General features: G+C 47.5%; 7 protein-coding genes across 9 annotated transcripts; 3 read left to right on the top strand and 4 right to left on the bottom strand.

Moving 5' to 3' along the window:
* Positions 1-77: 77 nt before the first annotated feature.
* SRP54 (Signal recognition particle) lies at positions 78-1,687 on the top strand (the record flags this gene model as incomplete). Its single annotated transcript, XM_058505775.1, has 2 exons — positions 78-155; positions 203-1,687. 2 exons carry the CDS (start codon positions 78-80, stop codon positions 1,685-1,687), a joined length of 1,563 nt encoding a protein of 520 aa, XP_058358298.1.
* Positions 1,688-2,979: 1,292 nt separating this feature from the next.
* Positions 2,980-5,730, bottom strand: ONS95_012160 (uncharacterized protein). Its single transcript, XM_058505774.1, has 5 exons — positions 5,565-5,730; positions 5,061-5,513; positions 4,212-5,001; positions 3,542-4,155; positions 2,980-3,440 (listed from the first exon to the last, which is right to left on the bottom strand). Exons 3-5 carry the CDS (start codon positions 4,716-4,718, stop codon positions 3,083-3,085), a joined length of 1,479 nt encoding a protein of 492 aa, XP_058358297.1. The 5' UTR covers positions 4,719-5,001; positions 5,061-5,513; positions 5,565-5,730; the 3' UTR covers positions 2,980-3,082.
* A 491-nt stretch (positions 5,731-6,221) lies between these two features.
* On the bottom strand, positions 6,222-8,611 carry ONS95_012159 (uncharacterized protein). Of its 2 annotated transcripts, XM_058505773.1 has the most exons (4): positions 8,400-8,611; positions 7,661-8,341; positions 6,811-7,577; positions 6,222-6,760 (listed from the first exon to the last, which is right to left on the bottom strand). In XM_058505773.1, exons 2-4 carry the CDS (start codon positions 7,683-7,685, stop codon positions 6,335-6,337), a joined length of 1,218 nt encoding a protein of 405 aa, XP_058358296.1. In that variant the 5' UTR covers positions 7,686-8,341; positions 8,400-8,611; the 3' UTR covers positions 6,222-6,334. The 2 variants fall into 2 exon arrangements, with proteins under 2 accessions (XP_058358296.1, XP_058358295.1); XM_058505772.1 differs by lacking the exon at positions 8,400-8,611 and having other exon boundaries at positions 6,222-7,577; positions 7,661-8,219.
* Positions 8,612-8,982: 371 nt separating this feature from the next.
* On the top strand, positions 8,983-10,720 carry ONS95_012158 (uncharacterized protein; the record flags this gene model as incomplete). Its single annotated transcript, XM_058505771.1, has 3 exons — positions 8,983-9,267; positions 9,317-9,702; positions 9,751-10,720. The coding sequence occupies 3 exons, from the start codon at positions 8,983-8,985 to the stop codon at positions 10,718-10,720; spliced, it is 1,641 nt and encodes a 546-aa protein (XP_058358294.1).
* Positions 10,721-11,200: 480 nt separating this feature from the next.
* On the top strand, positions 11,201-13,214 carry ONS95_012157 (uncharacterized protein). Its single transcript, XM_058505770.1, has 2 exons — positions 11,201-11,346; positions 11,459-13,214. Exons 1-2 carry the CDS (start codon positions 11,240-11,242, stop codon positions 12,798-12,800), a joined length of 1,449 nt encoding a protein of 482 aa, XP_058358293.1. The 5' UTR covers positions 11,201-11,239; the 3' UTR covers positions 12,801-13,214.
* On the bottom strand, positions 13,215-14,295 carry ONS95_012156 (uncharacterized protein). 2 transcript variants are annotated; one of them, XM_058505769.1, is made up of 3 exons: positions 13,609-14,295; positions 13,424-13,506; positions 13,215-13,371 (listed from the first exon to the last, which is right to left on the bottom strand). In XM_058505769.1, the coding sequence occupies exons 1-3, from the start codon at positions 14,135-14,137 to the stop codon at positions 13,351-13,353; spliced, it is 633 nt and encodes a 210-aa protein (XP_058358292.1). In that variant the 5' UTR covers positions 14,138-14,295; the 3' UTR covers positions 13,215-13,350. The 2 variants fall into 2 exon arrangements, with proteins under 2 accessions (XP_058358292.1, XP_058358291.1); XM_058505768.1 differs by having other exon boundaries at positions 13,215-13,506.
* Positions 14,296-14,630: 335 nt separating this feature from the next.
* On the bottom strand, positions 14,631-16,556 carry ONS95_012155 (uncharacterized protein; the record flags this gene model as incomplete). Its single annotated transcript, XM_058505767.1, has 6 exons — positions 14,631-14,826; positions 14,922-15,077; positions 15,148-15,520; positions 15,576-15,756; positions 15,806-16,408; positions 16,467-16,556. 6 exons carry the CDS (start codon positions 16,554-16,556, stop codon positions 14,631-14,633), a joined length of 1,599 nt encoding a protein of 532 aa, XP_058358290.1.
* Between the last annotated feature and the right edge of the window lie 35 nt (positions 16,557-16,591).

The following is a 16,591-nucleotide window of genomic DNA, read 5'->3' as shown; positions in this document are numbered from 1 at the left end:
AAACCCACAACCCTCGAGCGCTGCAATAGACACATCCCCCAACCCCGGACGCCATCTCTCGCATACCAGCAACAAACATGGTTCTTCAAGATCTTGGGCGGCGTATCAATGCCGCCGTCAGTGACCTGACGAGGTCTAGTAACCTGGACGAGAAGGTCAGTACTGGCCACATTACCCAGTGACACAGCTAATTCCTCAGCAGGCATTTGATGGTATGATCAAAGAGATTTGCGCAGCTCTCCTCGAAGCAGATGTAAATGTGCGACTGGTTGGAAATCTGCGAAAGTCCATCAAGGCGTCTGTGAACTTCAAAGACCAAGCGCCGGGCGTAAATAAGAAGCGACTCATCCAGAAAGCGGTTTTCGACGAACTCGTCAAACTCGTCGATCCCCATGCCGAGCCATTCAAGCCTAAGAAGGGAAAGGCCAATGTTATTATGTTCGTTGGATTGCAGGGTGCAGGAAAGACGACGACTTGTACGAAGCTGGCCAGACATTACCAATCGAGGGGTTTCAAAGCATGCTTGGTCTGCGCAGATACCTTCCGTGCTGGAGCTTTCGATCAGTTGAAGCAGAACGCTACCAAAGCGAAGATCCCATACTATGGCTCTCTGACACAAACGGATCCTGCGGTAGTTGCTAGAGAAGGTGTGGAGAAGTTCAAGAAGGAGAAATTCGAAATCATTATCGTGGATACATCCGGAAGACATCGACAAGAAGACGCCCTTTTCCAAGAAATGGTGGATATTCAGACTGCCGTGAAGCCGGATCAGACTATCATGGTTCTAGATGCTAGTATTGGACAACAAGCCGAGGCGCAAAGTAAAGCTTTCAAGGAGACTGCAGATTTTGGTGCTATTATTATTACAAAGACTGATGGACATGCAAGTGGTGGCGGAGCTATCTCAGCTGTTGCGGCGACTCATACACCTATCGTTTTCATTGGAACCGGAGAACACATGTTGGATCTTGAAAGATTTGCACCACAACAGTTCGTTTCCAAGCTGCTGGGAATGGGAGATATGCAAGGTCTGGTGGAGCACGTGCAATCACTTAAGCTGGACCAGAAGGACACCATGAAGCACATCGCAGAGGGAGTCTTCACAGTCCGTGATCTTCGAGATCAACTCTCGAACATCATGAAAATGGGACCTCTCTCCAAAATGGCAGGCATGATTCCAGGTATGAGCGGCATGATGCAAGGAATGGACGACGAAGAAGGCTCCATGAAACTCAAGCGCATGATCTACATCTGTGACTCCATGACTGTCAAAGAACTCGACAGCGATGGCAAAATGTTTATTGAGCAGCCAACTCGCATGACGCGGATAGCATACGGAAGCGGCACCAGCGTCCGCGAAGTTGAGGATCTTCTCACACAACACAAAATGATGGCTGGTATGGCGAAGAAGATGGGTGGCAACATGAAGAACATCCAACGAGCACAAGGCGCCATGGGAGGCGGTAACAAGCAGCAGCAGATGGCAGCTATGCAGAAACGTCTTGCGAGCATGGGTGGTGCGGGAGGAGCTGCGGGTGGTATGCCGGATATGGGGTCATTGATGAAAATGTTCGGTGGTGGAGGTGGTGGTATGCCAGGTGGGATGGATATGCAGGCTATGATGAAACAAATGGGAGGTATGATGGGTGGAGGCGGTGCTGGCGGTGGGAGAGGAGGCCGGAGGTAGCGTTCCCAGGCATCTATTGTTCGATTTCGGGTAAATAGGTAAAGGAAATGCATCAAGCGCGGCGTTTGGGGGAAATGAATGTTTTGGCTTTGCATACTCGAGCTCAATTGACTTCATGACTGCATCATTGTGCTTCTCTGCTCCCCTAACGTATGATAACGAGTTTCACTATCGCCTAATACTAGCGAAGGAGGCCGTGCTTGTAAAAAAAGCATTCCTTAATATGCCACTATCATGTGCGTGATGTCAGCTTTGCGATCGAAGAGGTAGTCTAAGGGGGTTCACGGTCCGAATTCGATGGCCGAAGTATCTTTCGGATTACGCTTTGCCATTGATGGATGACAAGAGCACTGCCACTGTGGATAGCCATTCAAGACTCAGAGCTGCTGCTCTACAAGTCGGACCTGAACTAGAACCCAAATACAAGCAACCTGGGCTTTCCATTCACCGCCCTCGCTTCGTACGAGTTATGATTATTCCATTCCTTCACTTGTTTACCGATCACTCGTCGCGGCTGCTTTGCTTCTGCAGGCCGTCTCTAGCATGCGGCTTTTGCTCCCGTCCTGTTTCTCACTAACACTAAAGCGATACTTATCGGTTTTCCCCTACCAGTAAGTAAAAAGGGATTTTGATTGATGATGATTTCCCTCTGAGCGTGCCTTTGTATGACTTCGAAGATGTATTGATCCACTCAGCTTTGATGTCATGCAATGGTGGCTCTTTGGCTGTGGGGTTCTGTGATCGCTTTCCATTTAATTTTGTGTTTTCTGACTCTGAGGGCTTCATTATCTCCAGGAATGGCCGTGGTATAAGTTCTCTCGCTGTACAATATGAGATTGAAGGAATGGTAGGAATTGTGGGAGGTGGAGGTGAAGTATAAGGCATGATCAAAGCGCATGTCGTCACCAGACAGTACATGAGATTTTCTTTTCGAGAGATCACACCGACATATTACAGCTAGATCCTAAAGCATATATTTCCAATACAGTAGTACACATTTGGCTTTGCATGTTCAGTCATCGGACGTTACCTAAAGTAACCAAGCCTACCCATGCTCAGTCCGGCAATGAACTCTTTCGTGACTTCCACTGTGGCACCTACAGAACCCCCCGCCAACCTCAATTTCTAAACTTGATTCACTGCCCTTCTGAGCGTTTGATTCCAGTACCTTAACGCATATGTTCTTGCATATCCTCAAGTTCCAGAATCGTCCGCAATGTGGCCATTCTGGTATGGGTGATGTTGTGTTTGCACGTCACACCTGACGATCTGAAACACATGATTGATGAATAATGACGGGCTCTGGTTCCTTGTCTTCGTTTCGTCTAATCTCATTCTGGCCAGTGCATCTCTACTATACTTGCGCGTCTACACTCTTCTCATTCAACACGTCTCTCAACTGACGACTTTCGCCAAGATTTTCTTCCAGGACCACATCGCCTGCCTTGAAGTCTCCCTCTCCCTAGTGACGCCTGACATGTAGTCAACAAAAGGCTTCATCTTTGGCGGCCTCCCCAAAAACTTCACCAGCGCATCCATACTATTTTCTGAGCGGCCACTGAGCCACAGATCCCGCTCCAATTTAGCCTCTGCACCTTCGCCATTTTTTTGCAGAAACAAATCCCGATGTGCCTGTGTTTGGAACACATCACGATGCTCTAGAAAAGTCTTTCGGAATCGAAGACCCTGCGTGCGATTCAAAGGGTCTTTTACAAAGTGCGTCTGGAATATTTCTTCGGCGCAGATCTTCGAACTAGCATCAGTTAGAATGGCTTATCAAGTAGCATAGCAGAGCAGGTTCCTCATGCGGATGTACCCGGAGTGGGTCATATAACATGAGCGAATATAACTCACTATGGGTAGCAGTATAGCGATGTGTAGTAGTACTGGTAATGCCTGTAGTGCAAGTACTCGTTATTCTTTGGTGGGCCATAATTCGAGTCATCGGTTCCGCAAATTCCTGTCCATTCGCTCAATGCCTTTTGGCACTCGACTCCCAGATCTACGGCGTCGAGCATTTCTTCCGTGAAGCTGTGGAGTATGAAATCCAATTTTGTGAACCAAAGAGTTCTCAGAAAGGGCAAAATCTGATCATGTAAATACATATCGACACCTTTCTCCAGGAGGTCAAGAGGCGCCTGCTTCGGTGGCAAGGATCTCCCAGACGTACTCCAAGCATCAAGGTAGGCTTGTTGCTCATAAACATAGTGCGATGACAACTCGCGTTGAACAGCAGGTTCGGACACTAGTCTTTCCACTAAGTGGCTTGCTATCTCGACCGAGTCCCAAGCCATGCTATCAAGGCCTCCACGGGTGAATTCTTGAATGGCGTGGCCAAGCTCGTGAGCTAAAGTGATGACATTGTAACTTGAAACCAGGACCGGCGCATCTTTCCGGGCAGGGGGGAACACAGCACGAATGTAAATAGCAGGAGACCATTTTTGACTTCCAAGGTTCTTGACTTCACACTAGACCGCGTTAGCATGAGGTACTAACGATATTGCTGATGAGCATTGATACATACTTGGCCAAAAGTACCGCATTGTGCCCCTTGTGGCTTAGACTTTTTGTCCACAAGATCCAACAGCAAGACACCCAAAAGGGCTCCGTGACTACCAGTACTGGTGTCGTGAACTTTGAAAACGAGAAGGTCTTTCGAGTCGCTCTTGGGCCACTTCTTAGTCTGAATGTATCGCTTCTTGAAATTTCCGCTCTCATCTCCCGAAAGCCTGGAGAAGGATAACCCAAACACTTGGCCGCACATATCGAGCAACTTCCGAGTCGTCAACTCCATTGGAAAATATTCCCCGATCGACCTGTGAATTTTGTGGCTCCCAGGAAATTTGCTCTGCTCTGCTTTGAGCCCATAGTATTCGACATCTCCCCAGTTCAGTCCTACATCAGCCGCGCTTGGTCTGGAATGAGCTTTTGAGCGAGATCTCATATCCACAAGTTTCAATTCTCGTAAGTTCTCGATGAAAGATTCTATAGTGGGAGCTAACTGGGCTTGCAATTCACCCATAACGCTCATTGCGGACTGTACGTCCAGCAGCTTGCGGTGTCGGTACTTACCTGCAACGGCGTAGCCAGCAGCTTCGAGCTCGAGAAAGTTCTTGAATCCACTCAATCTTGCAATTTTGGCTCGCAATTTCAGAAGAGCTTTGAAGGACCCCTCGAGATGATTGCATGTGTTCTCATTCCATCTGATCAAACTTTTGCGAACCACAGGATCGTCGATTCCGGCGCACACATTTTTGGCAATCCCTAGCTCCCTCCTCAGACCTGCTTTCTCCTGCCAGCAACTTGTGCTTGAACTAGATAGTGTCGCAGTCAAGTTATTCCAGGCTACCATATCAAGATTCTTTTTCATTACCTAGAAAATGCTGTTCTCAGCCTCTACTGCCGCATAGTGACTGTCTGTGAGAAACTTGTGCTCAGCCAATGCCGCCTCGAGCTCAGAACCGGTGGTGGCGGATTTGCTTCTCCTCTAACCTTTTCGAGCCGTGCCAATCTGACATTTGTAGGAACGTAGTCCCGAGGCTTCGTTCTGGGTGGAATGACTTTGCTGACTTGTGTCGCCGGAGTTGAGGAAGCAGGTTTGGCTTTCTGCTTTTTCGGCGGTTTCCCGTGCGCAATGGCTGTTGAGCTGAAAAGGCTTTTATGGTTGAAAAATACTCGCACATAACAAAGAAGTCGACCCTGCGGTGGGCGAAGTTTGAGGTGTTGAGAGCTAACTCCATGAAAATACCTGTGCCTGACCGCCAATTGCATAGACCGTATCTTCAATGGACCTTTGCCATCCCAAGGCCGGGTCACACTGAGTGCACTGTGAAACATATCAGACACATAAATGTTCTACAGAGTCGGCAAGACGTACTCTTGCCAGACCCTAATGGGTCTGGATGTGGTGCTGGAAAGCATCTACGGGCGAAACTCATCACAATCGTTCGGATCCTAGAGGCAGTAATCGAATTGGCAAATACATCGAGATCACAGTAATTTGTGTTGAATAGACGAGTTACACTTCGCAATGCTCAGATATCAGGCCATTTTACTCCAGACGCGTCGTGGCAGAACTCAGGAGTTGATAAACAAATCACGTGATGGACACCACCAACCATGTCTGGGCGCGCTATTCCCTACTTCTGCATGCGGAATTTAGACCAACTCATAAATCAGAAAATGGGTCTATCAATGGGGCGAGTAGCTGAGAAAACGATGACCATTTCCGGAACATTTCTATGCCTCCAATCTAGAATTTTGAAGAGCCGTCTTAGATCTACACAATTTGTCAACAGCACTACCGGGCCGCTTCCCAATGTCTACAATTACGAGAAACGTTGATACAAAGTGTGGATCGTATGGTACGATTGTTATCCTCAAGCTTGTTTCGAAACTTTTCACTCAATTATAGGAGTAATTTCTCGTGAGTTATTTCTCGTGAGTAGCTTTGTTATCATTATTAAATGTCGCTTTTTGCGCGAGAGTGATGGTCAGCTCCTGTCGTCATCAGATTTCATTGGTCATAACTTTTCTCCCACGGGCACGCTTCGAACATGACTATTTATCAAATTTGTTCTGCCACATAAAATTCTACATTAGTTCCTGAATAGTCTGAAAACAGCACAGTCTGTCCAGTCTACTTCTTTACACCTCATTCTTCGACACCCAGTCATCGACCGTCACAGGTCTCATCTCATATAATGTCTTTTCCATATAACTGATCTGAGACTCCATCCATCTAGAGAGCTTTTCAACATTGACGGTCTCAACTTTGCACGCCCCTGCCTTCCCTTCACAATCCGTGTCTTTGATCTTGGACTGGTAGTCCTTCGTCATATCAGACGCTAGAGCTCTGAATCTCTCACTCAAAAGTTCAAGTCGGTAGGTCGTCCATTGGTAATTAAGCTCTGGAAGCAAAGACTTATTCCTCACATTCATGTTGGAGCTGCTATCCTGAAGAACTGGATCTCGTGGACGGAAAGAGGTTACGATCGTGATTCGTTCCGGCATGTTGCCCGCAGGGATGGCGATGTGTGAGACTGATCGACCTTGGAGCACAACAGCATGGCCCTAAAATGACTTAGGAATAGTACGGTACTAAATGCATGGGATTTACTCACGCATTCAGGTGATCGAACTTTGATCGTCGACCCATCGCCCTTCATGAGTTCCGTCTCTCCGTCTGTCATGAAATCTGTGTTGGACAGCATGACCACGCAAACGAAAGGATGCGAGTCTCTATGCCAAGGAACAATCGGTTTAGAAACTTCTTCTTCTCGAGTACTATTCTTAGTGAACGATTTCTTCTCTTCCTCTGTCGCGGCTGGTGGCCAAATCGGCGTATTTCGGACTGCGTCCATACCACCAGGTCCGAGTTGAACATTGGTATGACAGATCTCGTAATCCATCACCGGCACCAAATCGACACCTGCTATGTTGCTGATGATACCGAGGACCTCAGATGAGTTCCAGAACTGGTGGACAAATGGTGCATAGCGTGGCGCCATTCCACGGAGCTGGACGGAGCCAGGACGAGTTGCGAAAGTGCAGTTGTCTAGGACATCTTTCGAGAAAAGCTCTTTTCTGTGTTGCTTAATTGCTTCAGCCGACAGAAGTGGAAAAGGTACAGATGACGCAACAGGAGAGATCTCAGAGTCTGGGAGGTGGATGTCGGCTAGAGAGATTATTTTGGATGGTGGCTGGAAAGCAAGGTGTTTGGACGCAACGAATTCAGACGATATAGGATCCAAATGGACTGGAGGTAGCGACGCATTGAGAATCTTTCTAGGGTATCTCTGGGAAGGAAGATCCCTTTGAGAAACATCCTCTGGTGTTGAGGTCAAGACAGCCATGATGAATCGTTCTTCTTGTTGCTCGCTTCTGAGGTCTGTATGATGAATTAGCCTGATGAGTGACGCTCGAACAGCTGAAGAGGCGATTATAAACTTCCAGAAGACAAATATGCCTCACCTTGCGACCAACCTGGGGATGCCATATCCGCGTCTAGAATTACTCAGGTAGGGAGTGGTGCTTGTAGATCACTATTGACACATAAGCGAGCGGAGCAAGTGGGGCGAGGAAGCTCGCGGGTCGAATCTCCGAATTGAGTCAAATAAAAGCGCAGGCCTATCAGCAATGTCTTCAACATGTCCTGTTGATAGCCATGACTCCAAGACAAGCCACAGGTAGCAATACAACTTTGGAAGATGATGTTCATCTTTTCCACCCGATCGGTGCATCCCATGATGCTGGTACTAGCATATCGAGCTGGACTTCCACTGTTGGACAGCGAGAACTCCTCGGATTTATTTTCGTATGAAATATTGGGGAAAGAACTAGAATGTATCCTGTCGTATGTCTCCAGCGGCTCTTGTTCTTGTGAGAGGAAGCTTCTCCTGGACTGCTCCCGAGAAGTGATCCCATCAAATTCATTGATCGACCCCTTGATGAGGATGTGGTAAGAGAGTACGACAGGTGCTTAGTTGGCCCTCCATTGTCCTCACGGACTTGCCTCACCTGCTCGCTTCTTCAGGGGCTCGGCTACAGTAGCTTCTACCCCGCACTTTGGATTGTTGACAATCAAAGTTCATTGCCCCAGAACCCATCACGTAATAGACAATGTAGGTCATGAGGCTCAGAACATCACCAAACCTAATGTAATGTCAAAGTTCGAAATGCCACCCTGCTGCAGCATCCGACTTGTACTTACCCCAGTCTCGGCTCTATGGCACGAACCATACCAGCTATGTGCTGAATCAACACGGAGAGACAGATATGCTCGCGGCTCAAATTATATCGAATAGGAAATGGCGAGCACGAGATCGTTTTCTGTCTGGCACCGTCCACACTAAGCCAGTAGAGAGATATTTGAAGCGCAAACACCAAACTCGATTTGTGACATTCGAGCCGCGGCGACCCCACTCTTGCTCTTCGCCTCTCGACACCTCTCCCAAGTCGCATCCCCCAAGCCTTGCTTATCGCTGAAATTCTGGGCATCAAATTTCATCGCCACCATATGAAGGGTCGCCGTTCCACCCCTGACATGGTGATAGGTAGCAGCCCAGCTGCCAAGAGGATAATGCAAAGCTAAACGCGGGACCAGATGAGAGGAGATAATGGCGAGAGTTGTGAGTATCTTAGTTGATAGCTCATGATACTTTCGAAGCATTCGGCACCCTCGAGTATAAAGCCTCTCCCAGTTTTCCAATATAAACATTGTCTTGGTGGTCCATCTCAGTTCTCATCAAGACACCTTGCATACCAGCGCTCCTGATTCCACCTCTTCCGCAAAAATGGCTACCGAAGTAAATAATGCACTGGAAGTGACCCGTGTAGAGAAGCTTGATGCTTCTGACACACGTCCATCCCACGGAAATGACTGTGAAGGCGAGAAGAGCAGCATGCACTATCGAAATCGTGTGGGCACCGTGATTGACACGACAACTGTGCAACCTGGTGCTGATATGGCATACGAGTTAAAAGTTGCAATCCTTAACGAAGCGATCCTTGACTTGGGGATGGGGAAATACCAATGGTGGACCTTTGTTCTCACCGGCTTTGGTTGGTTCGTCGACAATGTAAGTAGTGGAACATCGCACAGGGACACTTCCAAGCTAATAAACCTAGTTCTGGATGCAAGCGATTACTCTCATCAGTCCATTGGTCCAGCGAGAGTTTGTTGTGGCAAGAATTGCTTTTTTGACTGTTGGCAAATATGCCGGTCTGGTGCTTGGTTCAACTTTATGGCCCGTCAGTGCCGACTTCATCGGTCGCAAGCCTGCCTTCAACATCACATTGATAATGTCGTCCATCTCTGGTATTGTAGGAGCGGGCATGCCAAATTTTGTCGCGATTACCACTATTTGTGCATTCATAGGTCTTGCTACAGGAGGCAACCAACCAGTAGATAGTGCCATCTTCTTGGAGTTCATCCCAGCATCTCATCAATATCTGTTGACAATGCAATCCGCATTTTGGTCAATTGGCCAGTCAGTGGCTGTGCTCGTTGGATGGTGAGTATGCACGCAGAACATTTCTCAAGCAATTACTAATTCCATTAGGCCGCTAGTCGTCAACTACTCTTGCCCCTCTTCCACACCCACTGGGCAGTGTTTCTACCTGGACAATATGGGATGGCGGTACTGTTTCTGGACTTTCGGAGCCATCACTCTCGTAATGAGCGTCCTCCGATTCTTATTTCCCATGTCCGAAACGCCAAAGTTTCTTCTTGGCAAGAAACAGGACAGGAAAGTTGTCGCAGTTGTTCAGAAAATCGCTAAATTCAACGGAACGTCAACATGGCTCACCATTGAGCACTTCGAGCGCATTGATGCCGAACTCGCAGCTGCTGGCCATGGTTTACCGCAGGAAAGTGCCGAACAGGCTATCCTTCGAAGAAAGTTGGAGATTTTCAGGTTCGAGAAATTAGCGGGGCTTTTCAGCACTCCAAAGATGGCATACTCTACCACGCTGATGATTCTTTTATGGTGTATGATCGGGATGGCGTATCCTCTTTACAACTCATTCATTCCAATATACCTTGAGAATCGGGGTGTCGCAGCAAGTACGACTTCACTCAATGAGACTTATCGCAATTATGCCATCCAGGCTGTCTGTGGTATTCCAGCGTCAATCATCGGTGGTCTCACGGTCGACATGAAGCACATCGGCAGAAAGGGAACTGGGACAGTTGCATGCATCTGCACTGGACTCTTTCTCTTCCTCTACACCCAAGCAAAGTCCTCAGCGGCTGTTCTCGGATTTTCATGTGCCGTTGCATTCTTTCAGAATCTCGTGTACGGACTTTTGTACTCGTACACTCCTGAGCTCTTCCCAGCTCCCATAAGAGGAACTGGAAACGGGCTGGTAGCATTGTTCAATCGCTTATCTGGTCTATGTGCACCTATCATCGCAGCATATATTGGAGTTGAGACGGATGCACCAATCTGGATTTCGGCTTCACTATTTGTTGTGGCTGGATTCTTATTCTTTTTGCTGCCGTATGAGATGAGAGGGCGTGCGGCATCTTGAAGCATGAGCGGAATTGACAGATATATCGAGCTTCAGTAATCTTGCCATGATACAAGAATAGAGTAGTAAATCAGTCAAGCTACCAATTACCGTGTCTGAGAGGAGGCCAAGCATCGAATACCTGCTTGTCACTTCAACAAGACAGTCCTCACATGCTTGATTTACAAAATTTAATGAACGAAATAAATTACTCTCTTTCCGATATAAATTCGCAAAAGGAGATTTTAACTCAAAGCCATTGCAGGGGATTCCTGAGGTGAAGTGAGCGCGTTACAGGATGGCCTTCGTCTCGGCTATTTCGGAAGCATCAATGTGCTAGCTGACAAAAAAACAAGACATTAAGACATTAAGGCTTATCACAAATGATGCTGTGCCGAGCAAACATCGAGACCTAACTTAGCTTCTATGCTTGTCCCGTCTTATTGCCACCCTGTGCTCGGTGAACACAACGTTCCTGGGATTACATAACTGAAAACGGCAAGCGCGTGGTAAGGGTGGGATTGAAAAGCGCGATAATTTATGATCTACTATCCTCACGATAACATCATTTTCCAAGGCATGCTCATGATGGATAAGCCTAAGCTTGTAAAACGTACACGGGATGGTTGCTGGACGTGTCGGCGGAGGTATGCTCAGCATTTTGCATCTTGTCTAGGTTTCCTGGAATCAACATTCGCTTATCTTGGCCCCCATCAACCTCACCTATTCATAAAGTTCCTGTTCTAATTACCCAGATAGGAAGAAAAAGTGTGATGCTAGACACCCGTCATGCCAGAATTGTGAAGCGAGAGGCCTCCAGTGTGAAGGGTATGCGACAAAGTTACTTTGGCCTGAGAGCGATACTCGAATTGGCATGAGCCGACGCGGTCCTCCGAAAGGTGCTCGCAATGCACCCTCTTCAGTATCCGAAGATTCATGTCAGAGGAAGCGCAAGAGCAATAGTTCAGTGTTGAGTACACGAAGCGACGTGTTCACTAGTCCAGCATTGTCAGCGACCTCAATTACATCACCACGTCCTACTTCAGATCGGCATGAGAAGTATGATACCAAGCTTTGTGATATGGAAGAAATCTATTCTGATCAAAAGTACCGAGATCGATCAAATGATACCTGGGCTCTAACACAAACACTTTCTCCTCACCCCATCAAGCTCACACACAACCAAACAATTCTTTTCGAACACTATGTCACGGACTTCTCCACCATCTATCCAACATATATTGGCGACTCAAACCCCTTCCTCTCCGTCTTCGCAAACCTAGCAGTGAGGAATGAAACAGTACTTTGTGCTCTTTTAGCTCTTTCTGGAACTCGCATCGGACGTGTAGGTGGATCTGAGATGAAGCAAGAGATTCTCAGGCTGAAAGGCTATGCGCTGAAAGGATGCCAGAGACTTCTTATGGGGCATCCAATAGGAGGAATCAGGCTTCTCGAGGGTATCAACAGCAACAATGTCACGACTAAATCCGAAGATGATCTGGTATTGGTTGTTACAATCATGCTGTTGATCCTCCACGATAAATTGTCAGGTGAGGCACATGATAGTCTGAGGCCACATCTGGAATTCCTGAACCGATTCTTCGATACAAAGATGCGACGCAACATCTGCTTGCCAATCGCTTCCGGGGACTCCAGCTTCGAGGGTCCAATCACGGGATTTTGTGAGTCTGAAGATGAAATTACAGAGACTTGGTCGAACGAGTATCGCTTCCTGCATTCCGAGTTTCTCTATAATGATCTTCTGGTTGCTATGGCGAGTGGTCGTCCAACCCTTTCCAAATACAATGTAGCACAGGATAAGCTTTTAGGATCAAGGAGAGGGAACGAGAGGAGTTCCAAATTCTATTTCCCGAACTTGATTTCTAGAATCGTCAACTTCGACGGCGAAGTAAGTATCGACGCATTTGACAAATGGGATGGCCGGCTGGACTGGATGCCAAGTTTCTGCTACAACAGATCTGGGTACAGTAGTGGCGGTGGATCATCATCACATTCAAACAAGCAGGACTCACAGATCATGTCCGAGATCTATCGCGCTGCTGGGAAGGTATTTTTCCTTCAACGCCTACGTATATCATGACAACTTGAGAATTCACCAACCTATCTCGAAGCTCAGAACGAGGCTCAAGTCCAATTCCTTGTTTCTGATGTCCTCAAAAACCTATCATCGCTTCCTCTTATCTCGAAATATGAAAATGCCATACTTTGGCCTATCGGCATTGCGGCTCCTGAAATCTGCAAGCAAGAAGATAGAGATTTTGTTCTTTCTCGGATACGGAAACTAGAAGCGCGCTTTGGGATGGAGGTCTTTCAGAAGTTCAGGATGGGTTTGGAGGAATCTTGGGGACCAGTTCGCGTTTCAGGTGATAAAGACCTAGCAGTGGGGAATGGTACTCGGGAAATGGGTGTCAACAGTCTAGTGGGAACACGTACACTCCTTCTGGGATGAAATATGAAAACTCGGTCGTTGATAGTCAGCATTCGTACCGTAGTGCTGTAATAATCAAATCATGTTTCAATACTAGCTCAACTGGTCCAAAAATCCTCTTCTCAGGGGCGTCGTAAAATCATCACAGTACTGTATCATGGAAGATAAACACTGACATCCAATCCCCCTTGATACGGAACCGTCAAATTTCTAAACCCACTCCCTTCCGCTCTCATGTAAGTCAACAAGTCTCCATACCGATCTTTGCCACTTACAGTATTATCAGCAATAACAACCGCGCCTCTTCTCAGCTTAGGCTGCACGATCTTCAACGTGGGAAGAGCAAGTGGAGCCCAGACTATTAAAACTGATCAGTATCTCGCAGAACTCAGATTCAAGGGATTGTGCAGGGCACCACAATATTAAATCTATACAAGAGAAATCAAACAAGAAAACTCACTATCAAGCAATAACAAATCCACCCCCTCCTCCAGTCCCTCACTTAGCGTCTCCAACAAATTACCCTCTCTCAACTCGATCCACTTCTCAACCTCCTTCCCCGCCTCAGCCCAATGCCTCCTCGCCACCTCCGCTTTACTCTTCTCTTTCTCCGTAGCTACAACTTTCCCCTGCTTCCCATCTCCATCCTTAACATTCTCCCCAACCCCCAACGCCAAATAGATCGTACTAACACCAAAACTCGTCCCCGCCTCAACAACATACCGTGCATCGATCATGCGGATGATCTGGTACACGAAATGGCATTTCTCTTCTTCGAGAGCAATGAATTTATCGCGCATGAGGGTGTCGAAAGTGGAGGTGCTGGTGTCTTTGTAAGTTGACGCGGGGAGGGTGCTTTCTTGTGTCAGGGATTGGGTGTGTAGGCGTGTGAGGAGAGTGGTGAGGTGTGGTGGGAGGTGAAGTGGGTTTGCTGGGGGTGGGGGAGAGGACATTATAGTGTGGTTATTAGTTGATGGGTTTTCCTGCATATGTTTAAGTCCGTCCGCGTTGGGGTAAGTTCTGGAGTTTGGGTGTGATTGGGAATTGTGGAGAAGCGAGGAACGCGGGGTGTTGACTGAGAATTTATATTCAACTGTTAAGCGAGCTACTCCGACTTCGGGATCAAGTTTAAATCCGTAGGTCAATATTGGAGCGGAATAAATGCAGACATTTAAGTTCTGAATCGTTCTTGTCAAAACATTTTACAGGACCCGATCCGATGATATCCGTGCTGATCTTCAGTCAGCCGGATGAATTGTCCTCCATTCTTGGATATCATCGGCGCACATCACTGGATCTGATGATGTTATTGCAATTATATATTCGATATGCATTGCCACGTATTGAAAGGTACAAGCATTTTGCCAGGCTTCCTCAGCAAATTGTGTTTACATGTAACTTCGATGCTCTTCAACACCGGGCAAGATGTTGTCACATGCACGGCTTGTGATACCACCTCCAGGTGAACAATAGCATCTACCTTTAGTGACCATGGTGCACCTTTCCGTCATCGTCACTCTCCCCACGAGCACCCGGGATCTTGAATCCTCCAGGAACGAGTCTCTGAAAAACTTGACCACCATCATACTTCCTACTCGCAGCACGCAGCTTCTGAACATTGGCATGACCATACGAAGAGATTGGGTCTTGGAACTCCGATGCATAGTTGAGGTAGATGCTTCAATATATCAGCTTGCTGTCCAAATGAGCCCTGGATAGCAGGATTGGTCGATGATGGTTGATGATGCGTGGGGACTGCAGATGTTGACTTACTAAGGGTGATAAACACCAAGACGCTTTGCAGCTTGACTGACATCCGCAAAGAACTTCTTAGCAGCATTGTTTATGGCGTTGTCGAACTTGGTATCATCCCAAGAAAGGTCGATGGCAAACCATACTATATTGCCATCCTTGGCACCGAGACCCAAGCTGTATACATTCAGCAATCATTCTCTCTCTTTCAGGCTTTCCGGCCCGGTTTCTGCAAAACAGAACTTACATATTCCCGCCCATCTTCTCACTCGCCGCCAAAATAGCCCGATGGAGTGGCTGAACAAGGAAAATCTGCTGGAACCCCTTCACCTGAGCGAACGGTTCGAACGCCGCCTCGAAAATCTGCTGTGCCTCCTTCATAATCTGAACATTGTTCTTGAACGTAACTTCACCTATAATCTGACGATGACCGTTGACCCAAGAGCCAGAGACTTCCGTGATGATATCTCCAAGGCTAGTCTTTCTGAAAGTCTTGCTGAGCTGGGGGATGGAGGTGAAATTTGAGAGGATGGGTGGGGAGATCGAGCCGGTTGAGCTGGTGAGGAAGTTGCTGATAAATTTGGCCTGGGTTAAGGGATTGTTGAAGTAGAGAAGCGATGCTGTTCAAACGTAAGCGTACAATGTCGCCGTGAGTAGCATTCTTAGAAGTGTTACCAGCGCCCGAAATATCGGTAGTCAAGCCATCTCGACCAGCAACTTCGCCGAAGTTGTACAGTGCTTCAAAGCCTTGGTCGATATAGCCTGGGTCACTGATAGCTATTCCTCCCCAAATTCCATTTGGAATAGAAATGGTCTTCATGGTGAAGCTAGACACCACACCAAGATTGTTGTGTCCCTGCCATCATCAATACCAACAAGCGAGATTCATAACTAGGAAGACCTACACCCTTCAACGCCAGCCATAGATCAGAATTTCGCACACTATCAGCCAGGACAACAGTCCCATTTCCAAGCACAACTTCATATTGCAACACATAATTACACGCAAACCCCGTCGTATGCGCAAAAATGGAAAGCCCACCACCAAGCAGAAACCCTCCAACACCAACAGAGTCGACTCTACCACCAGGGACAGTCAATCCCAGCGGATCCATTTTAGCATAAACTTCAGCCCATCTCGCACCAGGTCCAATCTTGGCAACCTTTTCAGTAAGAACGACACCGTTTTCAGTCCAGCTATCAAGGACCTCAATCTGGTTGAGCGAAGTCAAGTCAATGGTGACACCATCCTTTCCCTTACCATCATAGTTGGAAGCGCCAGGAAATGGCATATGTCCGCCTGAGCGGATGGCGAATTGGCAATGATTAGAAGAGAGGATACGGACGCCGAGAGCGAGTTCGGTGGTGCTGGATGGCGTGAAGCGACATGCTGGGGAGAGGTCGCTTTCGAAGGATGACCAGTAGGATAGACTGCCAGTGGTTTGGTTGATGTAGATTTGGGAGTCGGGAAATGAGACGTAGGACTTGAGAGGGCTGAGGACGGAACACTTATTTCGTTTTGAGTTAGTTGATTACGGGGTTGAAATTCGGGGTAAGTGAACGTACACAACGAGTAACTTTGTCTTCGAGGTCTTCGTCAGCCAAGATGAGAGTAACAAGGGATCCGAGGATCGATAGAAATATGAACACTTTCATCTCTGGTGTATCGGTACAATATATTACACTATGTA

Source organism: Cadophora gregata, assembly GCF_030347475.1.
Source record: "Cadophora gregata isolate MNR1 chromosome Unknown scaffold_6, whole genome shotgun sequence".
NCBI lineage: Eukaryota > Fungi > Ascomycota > Leotiomycetes > Helotiales > Ploettnerulaceae > Cadophora > Cadophora gregata.
This window is presented reverse-complemented; position numbering and strand designations above follow the sequence as displayed.

Coding starts and splice junctions, on each gene's coding strand:
- ONS95_012159 (XM_058505773.1), bottom strand. CDS start 7,685: ATGGCATCCCCAGGTTGGTCGCAAG. Junction 7,578..7,660: donor ATCCCCAGGTTGGTCGCAAG/GTGAGGCATATT, acceptor TTCATCATACAG/ACCTCAGAAGCGAGCAACAA. Junction 6,761..6,810: donor AAGTTCGATCACCTGAATGC/GTGAGTAAATCC, acceptor AAGTCATTTTAG/GGCCATGCTGTTGTGCTCCA.
- ONS95_012160 (XM_058505774.1), bottom strand. CDS start 4,718: ATGAGCGTTATGGGTGAATTGCAAGCCCAGTTAGCTCCCACTATAGAA. Junction 4,156..4,211: donor AATGCGGTACTTTTGGCCAA/GTATGTATCAAT, acceptor AACGCGGTCTAG/TGTGAAGTCAAGAACCTTGG. Junction 3,441..3,541: donor TCGCTATACTGCTACCCATA/GTGAGTTATATT, acceptor AACTGATGCTAG/TTCGAAGATCTGCGCCGAAG.
- ONS95_012157 (XM_058505770.1), top strand. CDS start 11,240: ATGATCTACTATCCTCACGATAACATCATTTTCCAAGGCATGCTCATG. Junction 11,347..11,458: donor TGCTGGACGTGTCGGCGGAG/GTATGCTCAGCA, acceptor TTACCCAGATAG/GAAGAAAAAGTGTGATGCTA.
- ONS95_012156 (XM_058505768.1), bottom strand. CDS start 14,137: ATGCAGGAAAACCCATCAACTAATAACCACACTATAATGTCCTCTCCC. Junction 13,507..13,608: donor GGATTTGTTATTGCTTGATA/GTGAGTTTTCTT, acceptor CAGTTTTAATAG/TCTGGGCTCCACTTGCTCTT.